This window comes from Lepidothrix coronata, unplaced genomic scaffold (genome assembly GCF_001604755.1).
Source record: "Lepidothrix coronata isolate B3197 unplaced genomic scaffold, Lepidothrix_coronata-1.0 Scaffold2, whole genome shotgun sequence".
NCBI classification, from domain to species: Eukaryota; Metazoa; Chordata; class Aves; order Passeriformes; family Pipridae; genus Lepidothrix; species Lepidothrix coronata.
This window is the reverse complement of record NW_016690182.1, coordinates 4,862,692-4,884,038: the sequence shown is the minus strand read 5'-3', so window position 1 is coordinate 4,884,038 and position 21,347 is coordinate 4,862,692. Positions and strand designations below refer to the sequence as shown.

The 21,347-nt window shown below is 42.2% G+C and overlaps 1 protein-coding gene across 2 annotated transcripts in view; it reads right to left on the bottom strand.

Annotated features, from left to right (window-relative positions):
- NRK (Nik related kinase) overlaps positions 1 to 21,347 on the bottom strand; it is a 99,524-nt gene that overhangs the window by 16,526 nt on the left and 61,651 nt on the right. For both annotated transcript variants that reach the window (XM_017815323.1, XM_017815330.1), the window contains exons 16-26: positions 16,635 to 16,766; positions 15,894 to 15,961; positions 14,223 to 14,338; positions 12,246 to 12,343; positions 11,134 to 11,267; positions 7,359 to 7,452; positions 4,727 to 4,900; positions 4,325 to 4,454; positions 3,786 to 3,944; positions 1,984 to 2,127; positions 669 to 797 (exon numbers count right to left, since the gene is read on the bottom strand). In XM_017815323.1, coding sequence (XP_017670812.1) covers positions 669 to 797; positions 1,984 to 2,127; positions 3,786 to 3,944; positions 4,325 to 4,454; positions 4,727 to 4,900; positions 7,359 to 7,452; positions 11,134 to 11,267; positions 12,246 to 12,343; positions 14,223 to 14,338; positions 15,894 to 15,961; positions 16,635 to 16,766 — 1,378 coding nt within the window. The remainder of the gene's footprint in view (positions 1 to 668; positions 798 to 1,983; positions 2,128 to 3,785; positions 3,945 to 4,324; positions 4,455 to 4,726; positions 4,901 to 7,358; positions 7,453 to 11,133; positions 11,268 to 12,245; positions 12,344 to 14,222; positions 14,339 to 15,893; positions 15,962 to 16,634; positions 16,767 to 21,347) is intronic.

The following is a 21,347-nucleotide window of genomic DNA, read 5'->3' as shown; positions in this document are numbered from 1 at the left end:
GTGTCACTGTCATATACTACCCTTCACCACAGCAAGACTTGCATCATAGTTCACACCCTCTCACACAGTTAAGTGACAGAAACTATCACAACACTGATGCTCATTCTTCAAGAATGAGCTGCCTGAGAGCCAAAGAAAAGCCAGATGGATCATTTCCAGTGTGTAAGTTTAAACAAAGGTATATTTGGGTCTTTCATGACCTAGAGAAAGGGATGAGCTGTAGCACATGCAGTCTGATCTACCTAAGGACATCCTATAAATACAATTCACTAGGACTTTAAATAGGTCCAGTTTCTTAGCAATTACTCAGGGGCAGGAGGGAAGCTGAACAGCACAGAAGTGGAAAAAAAATCAGTCTAATTAAAACCTTAAGTAACTACAGAACAACTAAGCCACTGACTAACCACAGACCGTGGCTGGCACTCCCTCCTTTCAGCCATCACAGGAAACAGCCATAACATCATCTGATATCTGCTGCAAAAAGAGCTGCTACCTGGAATGACAGGGACCAAAGCACCTGCCATGTAAAACAAGGAGGCTTGAAAGAACTCAAGAGATATTCAGAGCAATACAATCCTGAAACAATGCTGAACAAAAATGCTGCTCTCACAAGATGCAAAAAGAGGATGATTAAGTACCTCTCCAAGTTAAAAACAGGAAATCCTTACCAACTTTGTAGTGCACACAGCCTTCCAGGTCACCCACGGACACCCAGCCNTTCTCCACCTCTGGATCATTGCGCAAAATTTTATTTCTCAGCCATGACAAGTAATACACCCTCAACTTATTCTTCTTCCCTAGGGTTTGCAAAAAGAGACAGATTGCTTTAACTCTCTGAAACACAAACTCTTCCCCACTTACAAACTGCCAGAGTTTTGTGACCTTGAGTGCAGCAGGTCTTTGTGCCTTACCAAGGTGAGAGAACAGTCCAGTGGCATAAGAAGAAAGCTCTGTGTGATGGGGGCACACGGGGGGGAACTGGCACATGAGCAGTCCTATGGCACGTGCACTTACCTTGTTATTCAAGATTTTCACACCTGACTAAAATTCCTCCCTCAGGCCAAAGAACAAGTCTCTACAGACACGAGTATTATCAGAAACAATCACACTACCTGGCATTTACTCTGGAACACAGGCATGTCCTACAATGGCCATTTTGAAAAAGTGATTAATTTAGTTCTAATTAAATGACAATCTTCATTACAAGCAGCTATTTTTCTTTTAGATGGCTTTCCAGGTGAGAATTATTTTGTCATCTTTCATCTCAATCAGTCTTTCTGTTGCTTTAGTTCATAAATCCGTATTGTCAACAGCAGCCTGTGACCACAGGTTAGTCTGAAGAGAAGGACTATGTCACATCATCAGCTAGACCTGGCAATGTGGGACAAACAGCTCACGCTGTTGCCCACCACGGTGAGTCTGGACTGGAGACAAGGAACTGCCATTCCTTGCTGGACCTACACACCTCTACCTTGGTATGTGCTATGCATCCTTTGAGGCCACTCTCATCCATGGGGAATAAGGGCAGAGTCTAAGCTGTTTGCAGCAGAGGTTGAAGACCTGCACTTAATGTTACTGATGCTTTCACAATACAGATCACTCTTATGTTACTGTTCATTCATCTTGTTGGACACAGGTTATTTAATGATATGTTAACAGAATTGCACCTAGATGGTCACTCACCACAGAAACAAGCTGAGTGACAAACTATAACTTGCTGAGAATCAGTCCATTTTAGGAATGAAACACTTCGTACTTCCCACAAACCATTTTGCACATTAACCAAGTAATGAATTGTTCCAAAGCCTCTCTGGAATGAGAGTGTAAATGTTAAAAATTCAGGAGAGTTTTCCTATTAACAAGAATAACTGTCCTGTGATTTTCTGAAAGAGGAAATTCCTCAACCTAGTTTATAACCTAATTCTTCTTTTTAATTGCTTCCAACTCGAATGCAGGTCAGATACTTTTAGACACTGAACTAACCTGATATAGTAATTAGCACATTGAGTCCTTCCAAAACATCCATTTGCTGGAATCGTCTCCTTGTAATCAATGTATAAACTCTTCCTTGCCCACTTCTGTCCAGCAGCCACAATCCATTCTCTGTTCCCACCAGTAAATTTACTCCTGTTGATACATGAAAAAAAACCTGCATAAGTCACCTAATGATTCAGAGGCCACCGAGTGTTCACTGTTTTGCAAACTGATTCTTATTTAGTCTCACTTAATGGTACCCGATAATTTCTCTGTTGCTCTGTGGATGACCTCCCAGAAAAACAGATCTCACCATTACAGTTTTTACCCAGCAGAACACTTATATACCCATGGAACTTGAAGGTTGAATAGTTCTACTGAAGTCAATGTTGATTTAAACAAAAAGGAAAAATGTTTTGTGAACTCGAACTTCTCAGGATATATTGGAAAGTGTCTGTGAGCAGTGCAGAAGTCTCAGTCCAGCACCACTATACTACTGACACAGGGGATCCAACTAAGCGATTGAAGGGTCCCTACAAATTAAGACAAAAAAACTAAACAAAAAATTCCCCCCAAACACTCTTTTTCCAAATACAACACTCACAGCACAGGGGCACCAAACCTGTGGGAAGAAGCGCTGCTGTTACAAGGAGGTGCAGCGTTTGTCTGAAAACAGGCTGGGTTTTGGGAAGAATGCATTCAAATGCTAAATTAAAGGAGTGAATCCATCTGAAATCCAAGTGCTACTAAGGAAGCGAAGGCTCCAGCGGGTTGCTGACATCAGAGGATGTCAAAAATTATGTTCAGCTGGAATGACAGCTAAGTTTCCTAATCAGCAAGTTCTAAAGACACGACATAAGGTACCCTGCTGTAACAAGCACCCTCCTCCACTGCCAGTGCTCTGTTGAGTACCTGGTGCTCTTCAGCCTCAATGCACACTTAATTACAGACCTTGCCACACAGCTCTGTACTTAATTTAAAATCTTGGATTCCTGCTAACACATATTACACAAAATCTGTGAACCTATAAACTGGAAATCTATACTCGCTTTGGATAATGTTTCATCTACTTTATTCATCTGCCATTCCAGGCTCAAAAAGTGAGGAGTAAATGTCTGGGTGAGTCCCACAGAATATGCCTGTTCTTTTGAAGTAGAAAGACGGTCAAAACAGCTCAAGAGCTCAGCTAGTGTGCAACTGGGACAAGGTCTATGGTTGTTGAAACGTGGTCTGACTACACTCTTCTTGATTTTACACCACGTGAAATGGATCCTGTAAAAAGTGTGTAAATTTACATGATTCAGTGAGGTTCTGAATAAACACTGACAGCAGGAACTAAGCCAAGCTTTTGGAAAGACTGATGCCTAACCTGCTTGAGATTCTTGGAATACCTAACACAGTGACAGTAAAAGGCTTCCAGTTTGGATTATTTCCACTGGGTCAGGGCTCAGTGTGATCAGTTGTACTCACATGCAGCTCAGTCAAGAGCAATTGTCATGAGCCGCCTAAGCCGCTAAAACGGTTGCAACTTTTGGCTCTTCCAATGAGCATGGTTTCAGTTTGGTGCTCAATCAAAACATTTTCTCATTCTGATGCACAAAAATCCTTTGCCACTGTAAATCATGTGTTTGCCATCTCATACCAGGATGGCAGTGCCACGCGAGTGACACAGGTATCTGCGCAGGGACGCACTCCAGGACCCCCTGCCAGGAGAGGTGCAATACAACTGTGAAATCTGCCTGGCATACCCTGCCAGCCTCCCCTGCTGCTGCCTTCCCTCCAAACACATGTCCAAGTCCTCTCAAGCTTACCCCACAAAGCAGCACAAAGGACCTCTGAGTTGAATTTCTTCTTGTATTTACGAATTTCGGGGCTGTCACTCTGTGGGCGGATATTTGTTGGGTTGACATTGACAACAGAGCCCTTCCTTGCATTTTCCCTCCTGACAGGCTCAGGTTTGGCACTAGATGCTAGAATGAAAGACATATGCAATCATGAAAAATGTGAGTGGCTACAGCTCATATTTGACCTGTTTGTGGCAAAATGAAAGAAGCTCCAGAGGAGTGAGAAAACAACTTAAGAGCATTACACAGTCAGAAGAAAAAAAAAATCTGGAAAATTCCTCAGACATTCCTGAGAAAGCACTGTGATAACAGAGCAGCAGAGTAGAGCAAGCCACACCTGGAAGAAAAGCAGAAGCAGTACAATGAAAATTCATAGTAATGTGAAGCTTCAGTTTCAGGAGATTTTACTCACAGTTTCCATTTCCAAGCAATAGGCCCTCCCTACTCCTGACATAAAAAAGAGAAGACCAGGAGTGGCATTTAATGCAAAGGTAAAGCATACTCACGAGAACTACAGGAAGGTCCTACTGGACTGGTGGGAGGGGTGATTGGCAGGAGTCTGGGATCTATGAATGACGTAAATGACGTCGTGGACGATGTACTGCTCTTGGGAGGTGGGCTTTCAGCACAGGGGCTCTGCAATGAAAAACAAGGGCTGCTTCAGGCAGAACTCTTGACAGAGCTGTTACCTGCTTCCAGTGCCACACTTCTCCCCTGGAGCCTGCTCACAGTTGTGTTAGAGCCTCTCTGGGCTGCCAAGACTTGCTGCCCTGGCCCCTGTGCTCCCCACGTGATGCTTGGGTGGGAGAAAGCCAGGGACAAGGAGCAGAGGCACACCAGAGTGCTGCAGTGCTGATAGGGCAGGTGGAGGAGCAGAGGGTAATAATTCAATCTAATTTATCTCTTACCTTGTTCAGAGGTTTGTTCTGAGGTTCCTGGCAAGTCAGTGGCACTTGTGGCGGGTTCACAGAGGAGTCTGTGATTTGGCTTTGCTGGAGGAGATCTGGCAGGAGATAGTTCTGGTTGTTTACGCTCCAAAGGCCTTCTTGGGTGTTAGAAATCTGTTTCCCTAAAATCTGGTCCTGCACAAGAACACACAGTTAAACTCCTCATTTAGCATATTTCCAATGCACTCTGCAACTCCTGTTAATTAGGATGAAAAATAATGAGCATACAGGGAGGGGTGCTCTGTGTGAGGCACCCTATAAAGAAAAACTCTAAGGAAAGATTAAATTAAAAAATTAAATACAAAAGAGCATGGCAAACACCTGAGATCACAACTTTGGCTTCCACTTCTGAAGTGCTCCACAAATATTCTTCATCTATATTACCTCAACCACAGGAAAAGAAGCAACTTCATCCTCGGAGACATGAAGTCGGATGACTCGCTCTGACATTACAGATCTGACCTCTGTGTACCACAGACAGAAGCAGGTACTTAATTCAGGACCTGCATTTAGTTCAAAACCCCTCACCATTCATTTCATTTCTACTTTCCATTTACTGAATTAGGATATTACTCCAGAGAGACAGTATTCAGTGGGATCAGCATCAGCATTTCCAGTAAACTGATATTTGGTTCTGCAGACCTCCTAACACTATCCCACCAGCTTCATGGAAATACTTGTAAATTACATAAGTACCGCACCAGCTCTGTCCCTGACAGCACAATCTATGGAGTCAGAAGTCAGTTTCTGGGAACAGATGGGCTGAAGTGTTCAGAGGAAGACTGGATGTGTAAAGCAAGAGGTGTCCCAGATGGGGAGGGCAGTGCAGAGGGATCCGTCAGGGTACCTGACCACCACTGGCACCAGAACATAAGGAGTGATGGGAGCCAAGTGCTACACTAGAAAATTCCTCCTGAATTTCACCAAAAGCAAAAAGCACCAGCCAACTCAAGCAGCTTCTGGCTGGTTGAACTCAAAATGAAGTCTGTGCTGTGTACTGACTTTGATAAACAACTGACTGAAATCAAATAATCTTTTTTGAATGCCGGCCAAAATAGGGGGAAAAAAAAGAAGATAATTCTAAATAAAAGACATTTGCCTTTTAGAAGTCAAGTAATTAACTAGAAATCAAGTTGATGCTCTAAGTATTTTACATTTTAAGTTAGACATAAAAAGTGAAACCAAAACATGGAAGTCAGATTTGAGATTAGGGAACCAAGCCAGTATAGGGCTTTTTTGTTCAGTTTTCAGTCACATTCAGCTGAACTGAACCAAACCAAAACCCCATTTGAATCATAAGGGCAGTTTGGTACACCCTAAACCACTTCAAAGCAGTTCAGGCTGATGGGCCAGGGAAAGGGATATTGGAGAAGTCAAGGAGAGTCATGATGGCTGTGGCTGGTGAAAAAGGAGGAATGGATAGAAGGCTCCATGAGAGGGAGGCAGAAGACTGGAAGGCATCAGAGAGATTTATGAGGAGAGGCATCAGTCATCTGCCTGTTCTCCCTCCCCCACTGTTCTCTCCAAACCCTCCAGAAAACGTGATCTCAACTCTTTTCCATTCTCCCTCATCCTAAGTGGCCCTCAAAGGTTCCATCCTTCTCCTTTCCCTCAAGCAGCCTATTTCCAATACCTGAATATCAGGGGAAAGGGAAAATACTGGGCTTGTTTTGCCACAAGAGAAATACTGGTTTAGGCCCTGTTTATAATTCTTTCTCCAAAGCAGGGTCTTTTTTCCTCAAGGATGGTGGGACAAAGGCCGTGTGGAACTCCTTCCCCAGTCAGGAAGGACACCATGCTGGCCTGAAGCCTGGAAATCACACCACAGGTAAAGAAAACTCCTTTTAGTTCCTAGATCTTCCACAGCTCATACCAGCAGCTCTGGGGAAAACACCAGCTTCACAGCAATTCATTTTTCCTATCTGTGAGGTGAGAGTACACTCAGTAATATGTGAGAAGTGCTCTGACGCCAAGTACAAGTCTTATTACTGTAATTTTTTTCTGTTTTCAACCACAAAGAACATTGTTCTGCTTTGCTTCTCTTCATCTTTTCTGTGCTAATATTTATCAAGGGGGAAAATCCACATGACTGGAAGCCCCTACTAGAAACTACAGCTGGAAGGAACCACAACATGACATATGAGAAGACAAGTATTTTTGCTAAGCCAGTAGGGAGAGATTAAGTGTTTTTCCCCTCTTCTATTTTAAGTAGTAGGAGGTAGTTCTCGTTACACTAGAATTAAAAAAGTCAAGACTTTTAAAAATAGCAACAATGCACACCAACAATAATCAACAGTATTGCTTTTTGCCCAGTACTTTCACAAAATATCTTGTCATCAGAAACTACTACAGGTCAATAACAAGGACAAGAAGAACTGCAATTTTGTACCTTAATGTAAGCAGTTTTACAGGAAGCACAAAACCTGAAACTACACCTTTTTTTCAAGGCTTATAGCTGTAATTTGCAATAACAGAGCAGGACTTCAGAGTGAAAATGCTGCTGAGAAGTAATGGATACAGCGTTTATCACGCACATTAATGATCTCACTTCCCCCCCCCAATGTACCCATCCCCTTACAAATGGCCAAATTACCTTCTGTTCTGTGACGGTGCTTTGGGGTTTCAGTTCAATTCCATCTGGTACTCTCGTCCTTGAGAAATCTGCGATTCTGCCGCTTAGCAGTTGCCTGGTAACAAACTCTAATTAATGAACAGAACTACTTCAGGGGGAAAAAAAAGAGCCAAAAAGAAAACAAAAAAAAACCAAAACAAAAAAGAAAACCACACATACCCATGTTCAAAAGTGAGCATAATTAACATTCACTAGTTACACTGAAAGGTTCTTGTACAAAAGGAAGCTGATTAGTCCGTGGATCTGCCTGAATGGACTCGAGCCTGAGGACCACTCACACACAGCAAGAAGATCTCCCCACCTCGACAGAGAACATCCCTTCATCTCCCTGCATTTCACCCATCATCCTTCAGACACTGAATAGCCCAGGCAAGTGGGACCTGATTCCTCACGCTGTCATTTGAGAAATGCCTACTTCAAAACTTCTGTCTCTCCTCATACTACGCCCTGTGCAGTGCAATTATGAGCCACCCTGCTCTCCAGAGAGAGCACCAGCTGCACTTGGAAGAGGAGAGCCACTGCTCTGCCATATGATGGTATTAGAGACCCCTCTGCCAGCACCTACTGGGACAGACCATGCTGGAATTCCATACTGTACATCAGTCCCTGAAACACAGACAACCTCACCTTATGTACAAAGAAGCACAGAAAATGTTGCCAAGTGCACACAGACAAAAAAAACAAGAGCTGTTGGACTGGCTGGGGCCAAAAGCCTCCCAGCCAAGTATCCCATCTTCAACAGTGACCAAAAGCTGATAACGAAAGAGAGCGAGGATAAGGCAAGTGTCTGTTGTGAATTCCCAGCACACCACTGCTTCCTGCACAACCTGAGGTATCTTAGTGTTTTAAATTTTTTCACCTAAGTGGAACTGCCTCAAACTTCCATCAGCAAGGCTCTGGCCCCATTTCCGTACAATTCTACCTCACATGGTTTATTTATCGCACTTACTTATTTATATTAATTTCTTTATTACTGCAGTCTATTTAAGCCCATTACATTTTTGCCTCCTTTCCAGTAATTATAAAACTGACTGGATTCAGAATGTGAAGGGCTCTACAGTGCTATGTGCCAACTGGTAGCAGACAGTAATGTGTTTTTTTTCTTTTAAAAGATGCCCAATGGGATAACAAAGAAGGTTTTGTGAGAGAACAACTGATTTAAGATGGTTATGAAAGAGTAGAAGTTTGGGGGGGGTGGTGCTTTGTTGTTGGTTGTTCTTTTTTTGTCTCAAATTAGACCCCTCTTCTTTGGGAGAGGCAAATATTTACATACTAAACTTAGGAGGAATGACAGGATATGGTGTAGGATCAATGCTGAATGCAAGGACCTGTTCTTATCAGGAAAGCAAGCAGTAGCTTATCTTAAATAATGTCAACCTCCCACTTAGTAGAGGAGAAAGCAATTCCTAGCCAAGCACACACCTGAACCCACTTAGTCCAAATGTTGGTAGGAAACAGCCTTTAAAGAGCAGAGAGAAAAAACTGAACTACACAATTGAATCCCAGGATGCTCAGTGTTTTAGGGGGATTGTAAATACTGCAGGCATCAGAGGAGGAAGTACTCCCAGTAAAGCAGGAGAAATTGGCATCAATGGAATAGATGTGCTATTCAAGCAGGTAAGATGCTAAATCATATACACTGACACCTTTTCCTTAAAACAAATACGTGGGGTGTGTGAGAAAGAATTCTGGCTCATCTCACTGTTAAGGAAAACAAGACCAAAAGTTGTTTTACTGGTGAAAAACAGCCACTTAGTCATGGCTTTCTCAGAAATGAGCCCTCTCAGAGTCTTTAACAGGATCAGTCCAAGAGAATCAAAATCTCTTTCTCTTGCATGTGTCCCAAGTGTAGTCCTACTGGGCACCTCCAGGAAAGCTGGAGTGTAGACACTGAACGCTGTTCCACAGCCCAGGCAAAAACAGGAATACACAGATTGTTTTCTGGAGCCAACTAAGACTTGGCCTAAGGTGTCTCAGCCAAAGTCCACACAGAAACATTTCCTTGCACAGAGTGCAAGGGGCTTCAAATCCTACAGTCACATTTTAGAGAGCAAAAACCTTCATACCCTTCACTTGTCCACAATATGCAAAGTTTCAATGCTGGCTGCTCCTTCCACTCTCATCATTATCCTTTTCACCATTTACTTGGTAGCAATCAGGATATATTTCCTAGTATCTATCTTTTAATATAAAAGATGTTTAGCCAAGATGAAGGAATTCTTTTAATAGCAAGATTATACTTCTGATTTTACAGGAGCTCTTGCAGTGGCTCTGTGCATGGAAAGGCAAACCTGACAGGGAGCACCCCTGCTAGTTCCATTTCTCCAGAGGGCTGGTGGATCTCACACACAGACAAGATGCAAATAACGCATGCAGCTTTCCAAAGGCAGTGATACCACTCCTTCAGATCATTGCAGCATGCAAGGACCACAACAATCCAACACTTACACAGCAAAGTCATTGCTACAAGGCAAATCCATATTTTTATGTAGAGTCTTTCTGAGGTCTAGGATGAATTCTATGACCTAGAGTGAATAAAACCTTTTACAGATCAGAATAAGGTGGTCTGGAAGAGGATCAGTAAGAAAATAAAGGCATTACAGTAAACAATTGCTCTTTCAGGTGTGCTGAATAAGCTACAAGATTTTTACCATTCTCTCTGCTCATCTCAGCTTTCAAAATAAACTTCAGAAATGCAAATCAGAAGCATATAAAATCTCTACCTCTTCAGAGCTGCACAGGGGAAAGGACCGGTACCATGCCAACACAATAACTTGACAACAATGCTACAAATCTGGCCACCTCTGCCTGAAACTGCATGTGCAATTCTGTCAGATGAACAAGAGCCCCATCCCAGAGCTCTGTAGCCCTGAGATGCACTTCAAAGTAAATCTTAAAACCTGAATTAAACTGAAGTTTCATTCATCAGTACTAAAAAATAATTCTGTTTGCTGTTCCTAACAGCAGGGCTGGCCAGGTTACTCCCCTGACTCACTTCTCTCTTGGACTAGCAAGCTATTCCCACTCCACTACTTCTGGGCAAAATACACATTTTGCATGACAGGTAGAACACCAGATGTCAGTCACAAAATCAACAAGAGCAATTGGAAAGCCAGGAGGACACAGCTCGGGTGAGATCAGCTTGGGACAAGTCACAGCATCAGCTGGAAACCACAGCAATTTTCCAAAATGTCAATATTAAAAATACAGCAAGTTTTACAACACTACTGTCCCTTTTTATTAACAGCACTAGTGAAGGAATCAGCTTTTCAGTGGTAATTATTTCTCCCAGAGTAAACAGACTATGTGAATATGAGGGTCATACTTGCCTTGCTTTTTTCACTGTAACCTGTATTTGGCATGAAGGCATACAGTTTTCTTTCCCTCTCCTTTTTGCTTTCAAAAAGTCCATGTAAACATAGATCAATGTGAAGTAATCTCTGTAAATGCACTAGCCAGTATATTCTGTTAAAACTAGACATTTCCTCATTGTCCCAGGGCAGCAAGTCATCAAAGCCTATTACACTGCACACATCTGATGGAGCAAACATTTACCCCCGGGAGTTCATTACAGTGCAATTAAACTGCTTAATTACAACTGCCAGAAATGACTGATAGTAACTTCAAAGGAGAGGTAGTATTTATGCATGCCAGCTTTTTTCCCCACATATTTAGAAGTGTGTAATAAAAAGAAGAAGAAAATAATAATAATAATAATAAAATAAATCAAGCCAACCTTGTGTGGTTCGTGTCATCTTCATCACTGCTGCTGCTGCTGCTGCTGCTGACCTCGTCACTTGAGGAGGAATAGTCTGCTGCTTTTAACAATGAGTTGGCACTGTCCTTCACCTTGGCAAAGGAGACTGGACTCTGAATAAAGAAAACTCAGCTGAAGAATCCATCGCTAAACAGCACGTGCAGTACTTTACTGCCCCAGCAAATACAGTTATTGTCACTTCCACACCAAAAAAAGCTTTATTAGGAAGTTGATGCTTTTGTTGGTCCATCACAAGCAGGTACTTCACACTAAAAAGTGACCTGAGCCAAAACACCCAATTTTCCTAAAAGCTGAAAGGTGACTAACTTTAGTTAGTATGTTATTTTGATGTTTAATCATTCAATCTCGCACTTTGCAGGAGCAGAGAAGTACTTCCTTTTTCACACAAGAAGAGGAGTGTTCTGAAGCAGGACTAAAGGATTACACTGGCTTCAGTGTCATTCCAGCCCTGGACTACCCTGAGGCTTGCAGGGCCCTGCCCTGAGCACTGTGTGCCTGCACAGAGAAGGTACAAAGCACCTTTGGTCTGGAAAAGCAACACCAAAACAGACACAGCTCACACCCACAGGGCAGTTATGACACCCCAGTCCCACAGAAATTCATATACAAGTGTCCCACACTGTGGGCAATGGCCTAAAAACAGAGTCTTCTGCAAACCTCCAGTCCCTGACAAGCCAGGAGGGGCTGGGGACTCTGCTAAGCTGTAGCTGTCCCTTGCTACACACAAGCGACCAGCATGGTCTTGACTTCTGTATTGCAAGAAAACAGGTCAATGGCTTCCTGAAATAATAAAGACATTCCCTTCCTTTCTAAAGACTTAGGATCAGAAAGGTGCAGGAAAACTGAACACTCTGCTGAGGATCTGAGCTGGACACAAGTCAGACCTGGACCGGGAGCTGATGGACACGTTACTGCATCAGCAAAGCTCAATCCAGCCCCACACATCCCTCAGGTGGACTCACCAGCAACAGCAAAATGAAGCACCAAAAGCAGAGCTGTCTGCACAGATAGACTCTCAGTGAAAACCATAAAAAAAAATCAAAAATATCAGTGGATTTAAAAGAACCTACTGCAATCTGGCCTGGATGAGAAACTTTTTCAGCCTTCTTATGCAGCTGCAAGTGGTTCTGTGACAAAACGTTCTCTGCCTTGGCCGGTCCTGGATTCCCTGGGGATAAAAAAAACCCCAAATTTTACTTTTTTCTAAAAATGCATGTGCAGCAGAGTGAGTGAGGGGACCAGTAAGACAAACACACACACAGCTACCACTCAAAGCAGATACCACAATTCCTGGTACAGAGAGAAGGGAGAGAAAGCAGCTGTACCCTCACCTCACCCTGGAACACACTGGCCAGTTCAATGTCTACCTTGTTCAGCAGCTTCTCCCATGACTATCCCACTGCTACCAACAGGAGTCCTTGCAAGTTAAGGGAAGAAGAGTTCAAGCTCACACAAATTAGGATCTGTATTTGGTGATTTAGATAGTTTTGTCGCAATGGTTTTATGTCTTCATGGATTTTGCAAAGCTTTCAAAAATCAGAATTCCTTACTGGTCAATGAGCACCTAAGCAACTCAGCAGAAGTATTAGCTTTAAAGTATTTATAGCCTTTTCCTGTCCAATTCATTATCCCTGTGGGTTTGGGAAAGCAACAAACTCTATCTGAAAATGCCATATGCCAGAACTTGCTGTAATTTAATTCACTTAAGAACTCAAGAAGACAGTTTAAATCACAAAGGAGGTTTTCTATTCTTTCCATTGCTGGTGAGATTTTCATTTCCCCATGCCAAAATAGCACAGGAGTTACACATCACGCGGACTTTGCAAAGTTGAGCTGGGCTGTTGCATGTTGTTCAACTCTGTTATTCAAACACAAAATGACATAAGAGCAAAAGGAAATATAATCCAAGGAATTTAAAGTGTGCTCTGGATTTCTCTTGAAGCAAAGTTTCCTATTCTGTGTAGTTTAGTGAAAGCAAAACTGGCTTGATTGTGTAAGCATAATAAATAAGCAATTTGTTCTTCATTTATCAAGGGCTTATAAATTAACAATGTAAGTCTCAACATAAAAATAAATGACCTCAGCAGCTCACTGGGGTGGTTTCAGAACATTTTTAGCATCCACCCTGCTTTGAACTGGGTGTGCATGATTTGCAGTGTTCCCAGTCTATAGTAGTCAACCTGGACGCAAGGCGTTGTGACACACCATGGCTTTGCGAGGAGCTACACAAAAAATTGCCCTACAACTGACCCACAGAAAACACCCTTAGGAACAGCAATAGAGAAACAAAGCTATTCACTTCTGCTCTGTGGCCCCATCTGCCAGAATCTCAGATCACGTCTCAGGAACCAGAGTCTCTACTGCAAAAAAACTGCACAATCACGAGCAAGCCCACTGCGTTTCTACACCACTACCAGTGATATTAAAAGAGCTTACAAAGCCATACTTTGTTAAATTAGATGAGGTTTTCTCTTCCTTTTAACTTCTTTTGCCCCCTTTTCTTTTAGTTCCACTACCTTTCTGCAAATAAAGGAATATTGGAGGAATATTTCATAAGGTGCTGTACACAGTCTTATGCTTCCTTCAGTTATTAGAGTGCAGAACTACTAGTGTATATCAAATGCTCATCTGTATCATCTTATCAGTGGGCAATGCAAAGAGCAGCACATGGTTATGCAGAATTTGCCAATGGGTGAACACTAGTACTGAATTACATCTGTATGTCTGGAATGTTGGCTCTGCTGACTTTCAATTGTGTCAGTAAGTGCACCAGAAATGATTTAGTTTTGGATTCTTAAATGAGGCAATTCAAATTTTCCATGTGAAAATATGTTCATAGTCGCTTTTTGACTCAAAAGAGGAAATGCTTATATTTTAGGAATATGGCACCATAAAATCCAGAGGACTTTCAAAAGCCTCTCACCAGAAGACATCGTTAAAACGACACATCCCATTTTCAATGCAGAACTTGACACTCTGCAGAAGCCCATTTCATGTGATAGGAGTTTAGTACATTTTGACTGATGAATCTTTGACTTGGGAATCACCTGAGGTTGACCAGCTGCTTTGATGAGATCCCATCTCCCACTGCTTGTTGCCAGGAGTGCTGCTGCTACTGTTTAGCTTCAGAGCGTGTCCCACAGGAGATGACTGATGAGTGTTACTAAACAGAAAGACAAAAAGCAGATCAGACCAGGTCGTGTGGAGGAACAGAGACTGGAACAGAGCTCTGAGGCCACTGAATTGAGTTCCCTGCTGTTACAGTGTGATATCATAGTCCTGATCAAGAAAAAATTTATCTTCATTGCTGTTCCAAGTAGGGCCATCAGTAATGAGACAAGATGAAGGAGAGGACAGTTTCCTCTGGGCAATCGTTCTGGGAGATTACAGAGATTCCCAAGTAAATACAAAATATCCTTCTATACATACGCCTCCCTTGGATTCTTCAGATCTGTGTCATTCCTGATTCCAAAATCTCACGTCTTTTAAAACTAAACAAATCTGCTCCCCTACTTCCTTAGAAGATGCATCATCAGTCACTTATCAATGAAGAAAGGAATGTGTTGGACAGTAATAAGCTCTTAAGCCAGTGGCTCACCCAGAAACCCTGTCTCAGGAGCCACTCACTTGTAACACTGTTGATTATTTACATATTTCTTTTCTGCTTTGCCTTCTATAATTCCCAAGTGGAGAACATTTAGGGCTTGACTTCACTTGAAAGCTATTTCAGATGATGTTACTTTGGCTCATCAGAAATGCTGAGCATTATTTTGTTATTTCAGCTAAATCTACTTCACTTTCCAATCTCTCCAAGCCATTCTGTTCCCTGATTAGACACCCAGATGGGGCTACCCTTTACTGCTGAGCTCTCTGCATCCTTGGTCTTTTCTCCTGGGATATAAAAAAGTATACAAGCCTTAAGGGCAGACTGCCCGAATTGATACATCTACAGGCAGCCTGTTCAAGCTACTACCAGACAAAATAAGCATCAAGCTATAATTAAAGTGCCTATACAGGGAGTTAGAGCCAGACCTTCTCTCACCAATGCATCCATACACCCCTTTGAAACCAATGGCACTGACACTGATGCAGAGGATCTGCAAGAGCATCCAGGCAGCTCTGACCAGCACCACTCCATCTTGGAATCATCAGTGTTGACATGCCAGGACCTCAGGTAACCTGCACCTTCCACAGACTCTCATTCTAATGTGAGGGGAAAGTCCAGCATCACCAAATCACAAGTCCAATGACAGCATAACATGCTGCCTGTTAACTGGGAAATGGATATAGAGCTGGCCTGCAACTTACTCAGGCACACCAAACAGGCTGAGCCAAAGGAAACAACTCACTGCAGGATTTGTTACAGATGGAACAGCTCTTGTATGTCAAAATACTGCTTTCCAGCAGAAGACAGAACTACCTTGCATGAAAAGGAGATCCACAAGAGGCTTGTTTCTCTTTAAGTTGGTTATGTCAATCATTGAAAGGAAGCTGGCTTAGACACTTCCTTGAGGTTTAAGATCAGGAAGTCTGGTTAGCTATTTTTGTGGACAAACTGCCTCAAAAGACAAAATAATTGTAAGTGCTATGAAATGAGGAACGAACCCATGTCACTTTGGTGCTACTGACATTATGGCTTTATTTTAATAAATTTGCTTTAGTTTTCCTATTGACAATAAAGAAGCATTAGTATAAGCATAAAACACTTAAGAGCTTACCTTGAAAGGCATCTCTGATGGCCAGGCTGGTCCCTGCTGTAAAATTTCGAGGTTGTCCTTTCTGGAACCTTAAGGATTTAATCAAACGTTTTAAGGTCACTACTGATATTTTAGATTCAGTTATTAAACCTAATGCTTACCCTGTATCAATGAAAAACTAAGCCTAACCAACAAAAATGAATAATGCTTCCGTGGGATTGGTGGAGAGGTCTTCCATGGTATCAGCACTGGAAGCTGCAAGTCAGCAGGAGGTGCTTCCAGTTTGCTCCAAGCCTGTGCAGTCTATGAGGGTGCAGACAGACAGAGGTTTGAACCTTTCCTTAGAGGCAGCAGCACTCTTGGTCAATACTTAAGGCAGACAGTGAAATGCATCTGCAGTCACTGAATGCAGCTTTCCCCAGGTGGTGGGTTACCTTCTGTTGCTACCACAGGCTGGGGAGTGAGAGACACACACATCCCCCAAGTACAAAGTAATAATATGGACACACAAATGCACAAACACATCCTCACTCAAATATTCTTGTACCTGTTTTCAGAAGTTCTGTTAGAAATACACCATCACCTCCATCATACAAACTAATGAGCTTTTCTGCGACAGGCCAGATTTTTCAGAGAAAGGGCAGCTACAAATACCTGGTCTAACAAAAGAGGTGTATCTGCATTCACAGATCCTGCAGATACTATACATGTACACATAAACCCACAACACTGACAGTGTAAAACACCCCGATTTCCACATACCTTTGGGGGCTGCTCTTCGTTTTGACTCACGCTCCAGAACACGTCATCCTGCACAGGGCTGAGTGGTGCTGTCACCATGTCTGACAGTGAACTGCTGTGGTACACGTCCTTACTAGCCCGGAAATTTTCACACTTGAAACAAACAAATACATGCTGAGTTGTACTTCCCTGCCTATGTAACAGGTCCCAGTCTCAACAGGCATCAGTGGTTCTGTTTGTGAGATCAAGTTTTTAGTAAATGCACAAGGACTGCGTTTGGATACAGCCCTACTCACCTTGTTCACTGTGAAGTAAGTTATTCATTTCCAGCAGGTTAGCATGTTAGGCACAAATATTTCAAGGTGAAGGGTACAATAAAAAGAAATAGCAAACACATTGATGCCATATATATATATATATACACACACATATATACACACCTTTCTTAAATCTATGGAGAAGCAAATAGGTCACTAGTAATGCACAGTGAACAAGTTACGTGGATGATGCAAATAATACTGTTGAATATATTTCATTCAAACCTGACCTCTGCTTCCATTGCAGAATTTAGACAGTCTAATCACTGGGGGAACCCACTTTGCTAACAGTGATGTTGAACTTATAAACTAGTTTTTGCAAGCCCACCACCAGCCTGGAGTCAATGGAGATAAACTGTCAGCTCAAAGTGCTTTCAAATGCTCCAGTGGTTATGAGGGGTCCCTGGCCCTCCTCCATAACAAAGTTTACAATTACTTGGAAAAAAAATAATCAAACTTGAGAATGCAGTTAAGAATGAATGAAACTATGCTCAGACTACTCCTCATGGGTGGTCATGTACAGGTGACCCCATTGTGATCCCACAATCCCATTGTGACCACCTGTGTTTAAAAGATCTCTTCAAAGGTGTCAAATTAGAGCATGAGGGTAGCAAAAACCCCAACCACAGCACAGGAAGGGGAAGGAATCAAATTATTTCTTTACAAAGTTTTCACTCCAAGGGAACAAGAAGCAAGTATTGTAAAACTCAAGCTAAAATATTCAACGTTTAGTGCTCTGATTCTTTTGGCATTTAAAAGAAGGAAAAAAAAAAGAGACACAAGAATAGAGGTCCCTTAAATTCTACACACTGATGATCTACCACACTAGCATCTTCCAAAGGGGAAGAAACACAAAGCCAAACATGTCAGCTGAGTGTACTGCCTCCTGAAATGAGAAATCCTCTTGGACACAAGACCAAGACAGAACACGTGGAAGCTCTGCGTGAGCTGGGCCTGTCTGCAGGGATTGCTGTGCTAGAAGCAATTTGATAGAAACAGAAAAAGTATTAGAGAAATGCCTGAAGCTACACCACCTTTATCTCATCAGACCTCCCATGCAAAGCAGGACCAGGGCTTTCTGGGAGGTGCCTCTTTCACATGGAAAGACCATCATCCCCAACACTTCGAGGCCTAAGAAGGAGGTTTGCAATTTTTGTCCAAGTCAAAGTTCAAACTCTTGTGTCCCAACTGAGCTACTGCAACAGTCGCTGCAGTTCAGTTTCCCCAAAGAATGACTCAGATGAATATTTTATTGATTTATCATCAGCCCAAGTCTATAAAATTCTCCAGTTCCCCCATCCTAAAAAGTAAAACACAGAAACTGAGAACTGCACACAGCTTTTCAGAAGATAATATGATTACAAACTTTCTGTAACTGTACAAAACTAATTATTTAATGGAAACAATGTTCTACATCAATTAAATATTGACAGGTAGTAATACTAAAACCAGCTAAAGATACAGAAGATGTCTCATCACAACCTCCCAGACCAGTATGGCAAAATCAACTGTCAAAAACCAGTCTGGATAAGTTCACCTAGTTAAATATTCAGGTGCTTTCCCTGCCTTTTTGGGACAATATGTTCTGTTGACTCCCTTTACAGAAAATAGCTTTTTCAGCAGTTATAACATCTCATAATCTATGTCCTTTCATTTTGTCAAAATTACCTTTATGTCCAACATGATTGTCACTAATAACAGTTTTTAGTTAACCAGAATTATTTGAGCAGCAAAGTGTTCCCTTGAAACGATTCATCGTAGCAACAGGAACAGGTCTTACAGCAAGTGTATTATTATCAGAATATAGGAGGATTTTTTTTTTCTTTGTCACTTTCTCAACAAGATACATGCATTTCTTTTTAAATTCCAGCTTTTGAGTCCTGGAGTCTACCAGAAAATTATTTGTACTTAAAAGCATGGATGAGCTTTGCTGAATCATGATATAAATAACTGAGTGAATCCAAACTGTGCATATGGTGCCCACATACCTTCTTTGGGCAAAGAGAGACCAGTACACTAGTTCCATGTAAAGCCAAGAAGAGACACCTGCTTCCACAGCAAGCCCAAACCATCTCAGATAGACCCTAAAATTATAGTGCCTGATATTCCTCTTAAATTTTACAGATAAAATCATTTGTATGGGGAAGAAAATTTAAAAACCTCAGCAAACAATGATTCTAAAATACCAAGATTTGAATCTTAAATTGGTTTTAAGTAACACTGAAAGAACTGTAGCTCTTCTCATCAACAGAAAGCAGTAGAGGAGACAGTGTTACCTACTGTGTGTCTTCAAACCATAAAGGGACACATAACAGAGCTAAGGAAAAGAACCTTTTGATCCCTGAAATGATAACATAAGGTGATATGGCACAAAGACTCATTACTATAGTTAGTTTAAAAATATTTACATGGAATAAGTTTTAAAAAGACAGGCTGCACTGCTTTTTGGAGGATGCCCAAGTTACTAATTTGAACTGAATCTACATAGAAGAAAGAGATAAAGTGCAAGTGTTGTTACAAAACAGAATAAGGAAAAAGAGTTTCTTAAAATCCTGAGCAGATGCGCTCTGGGATACCAGGACAGCCCATGACTTTATGCACACCTATTTCTTGTAATATTGTTAGCCTTCTTGTTCTGATTCAACCACATCACTCCAGACAATAGAAATCTACCTACCAAATCCTACAGGAAAATTACAGAGTCAATTAAAAAATGAGGTTCATTTCAGATGTGAGCTAAATTCCTCCACTAGTCAGGCAGCAGGAGGTGCTGGGCAGAGGAACAGACTCAGTGACTTTGCTCAGGAAGCCTCTGTGAAATTCTGCAGGCAGCCCAAAACGGCTCATCCCACACCATCACAACCAGAGAGCCAGACCTGCTACCATACTGCAGCAAACACAAAATTGGTACAAAACAGGGGGAAATGGTACACTCTGAACTGATAACATCTTGCATTCCCCTTAGCAGACATAGCATAGGTAGCATATTAGACACTGAGAAATCATGCTCCTTGCACCTCAGGGGTTGTGTTAAGTTTTACCGTTAAATAATATTCCGAGAGAGATTTGGGCAACAAGGATCTTGCCACATGATCTCACAGAATATAATTGTTGAAAATAAGAAGTCATTTTTGTCTGAGCAGAGCAGTAACAACAGATGATTCCTCTCTGACAAACCCGGCTGGAAGTTCTTCACTGCAGCATCTGTAATGAATTCAGCTTGCCTTTTAACTCCACAGTTCACTTTTATTTTAAATCAACAAGGCACCCACGTACTGAACCTCACAAGTATATTGCTGTGAGTCTTTTAATCTTCAGGTGACTAACTGGCCCATCACTCCTATTGCCTGAACACTTCACACAGTTCATGCAGGCAGCATATCCAAACATGCTGTTATTGACATCACCAGCTGCTCCCAACCAGCAGAGGGAAAGACAACCCTCCAGAGGATTTACAAATTACCCATTAAAGTTCATCTGGTCTCCATGCAAACACAGCAGGTAAAGAGTACAAATTGGCTTCTCCCTGTCCACGTGGGCTGTCAGCTGGAGCTCTGCCTTGTGAGTGGGCAACAGGGCAGCTCCCAGCAGGGCATGAAATCACAGGCAACAACTGTACATCACTTGCTGCTATTATCCTTAAGTAACACCATCGCTTTAAACAGCATAAAATTTTTATAGTGTAGTTTCCATCAAGGAACGTGAAAGAGGTTAGTAAATACTGCTTCATTCTTCACCACTCCTCTTGGCAGCTGGGAGAGGTGCTACCAAACAGAGAAGCACTGACAGGGTGCAAAGGAATGATCACTTGTCCCACGTGAAGAAGCCAGCCTAGCATGTAGCTCCTCTCATCCTGGGAATGGCACCTCAACAGGGCAGAACTATCCTCTGTACAGCCACTGTGCTACTGCAGAATCTCAAAGGCCCTGCAACAAACTATGGATGCTCCCACTGCTACTACAGGGCTGAAATATTTGCCTCAGGGAAGCTGCCAGCCTCTACCCAAGGCTAAGATACAAGTGTCCTTCTTGTAGACCTTGCAATAGCTCTCCAGTGATTTGATGCTACAAGCCAGGCCATCAACTCAGCCCACTTACAATACTCGTGACTTGAAACAACAAACAGGCCCTGGAAAAAAAGGATGTGAGAAGACACACATAAATATTTTTCCATGAAAAAGCTATCAGGTGAAACGAGGCCTTTCTGCTCACAGCATCTGTCTGTGGTGACTTTTGCATCATCACCAAACAGCAACCTGAACAGGAAAGGCAGAGGGAGGCTTTGACTTAGAGACACTAACAGCCAGCTATTACATGACTCCCAGACTCCACAGACTCCCTCTAGGGCACAAACTGAAGCAGAATGATAAGGAAGAGCTGCTTCCCTATATCCTGCTGGGGAATTTCAACCACCCTGA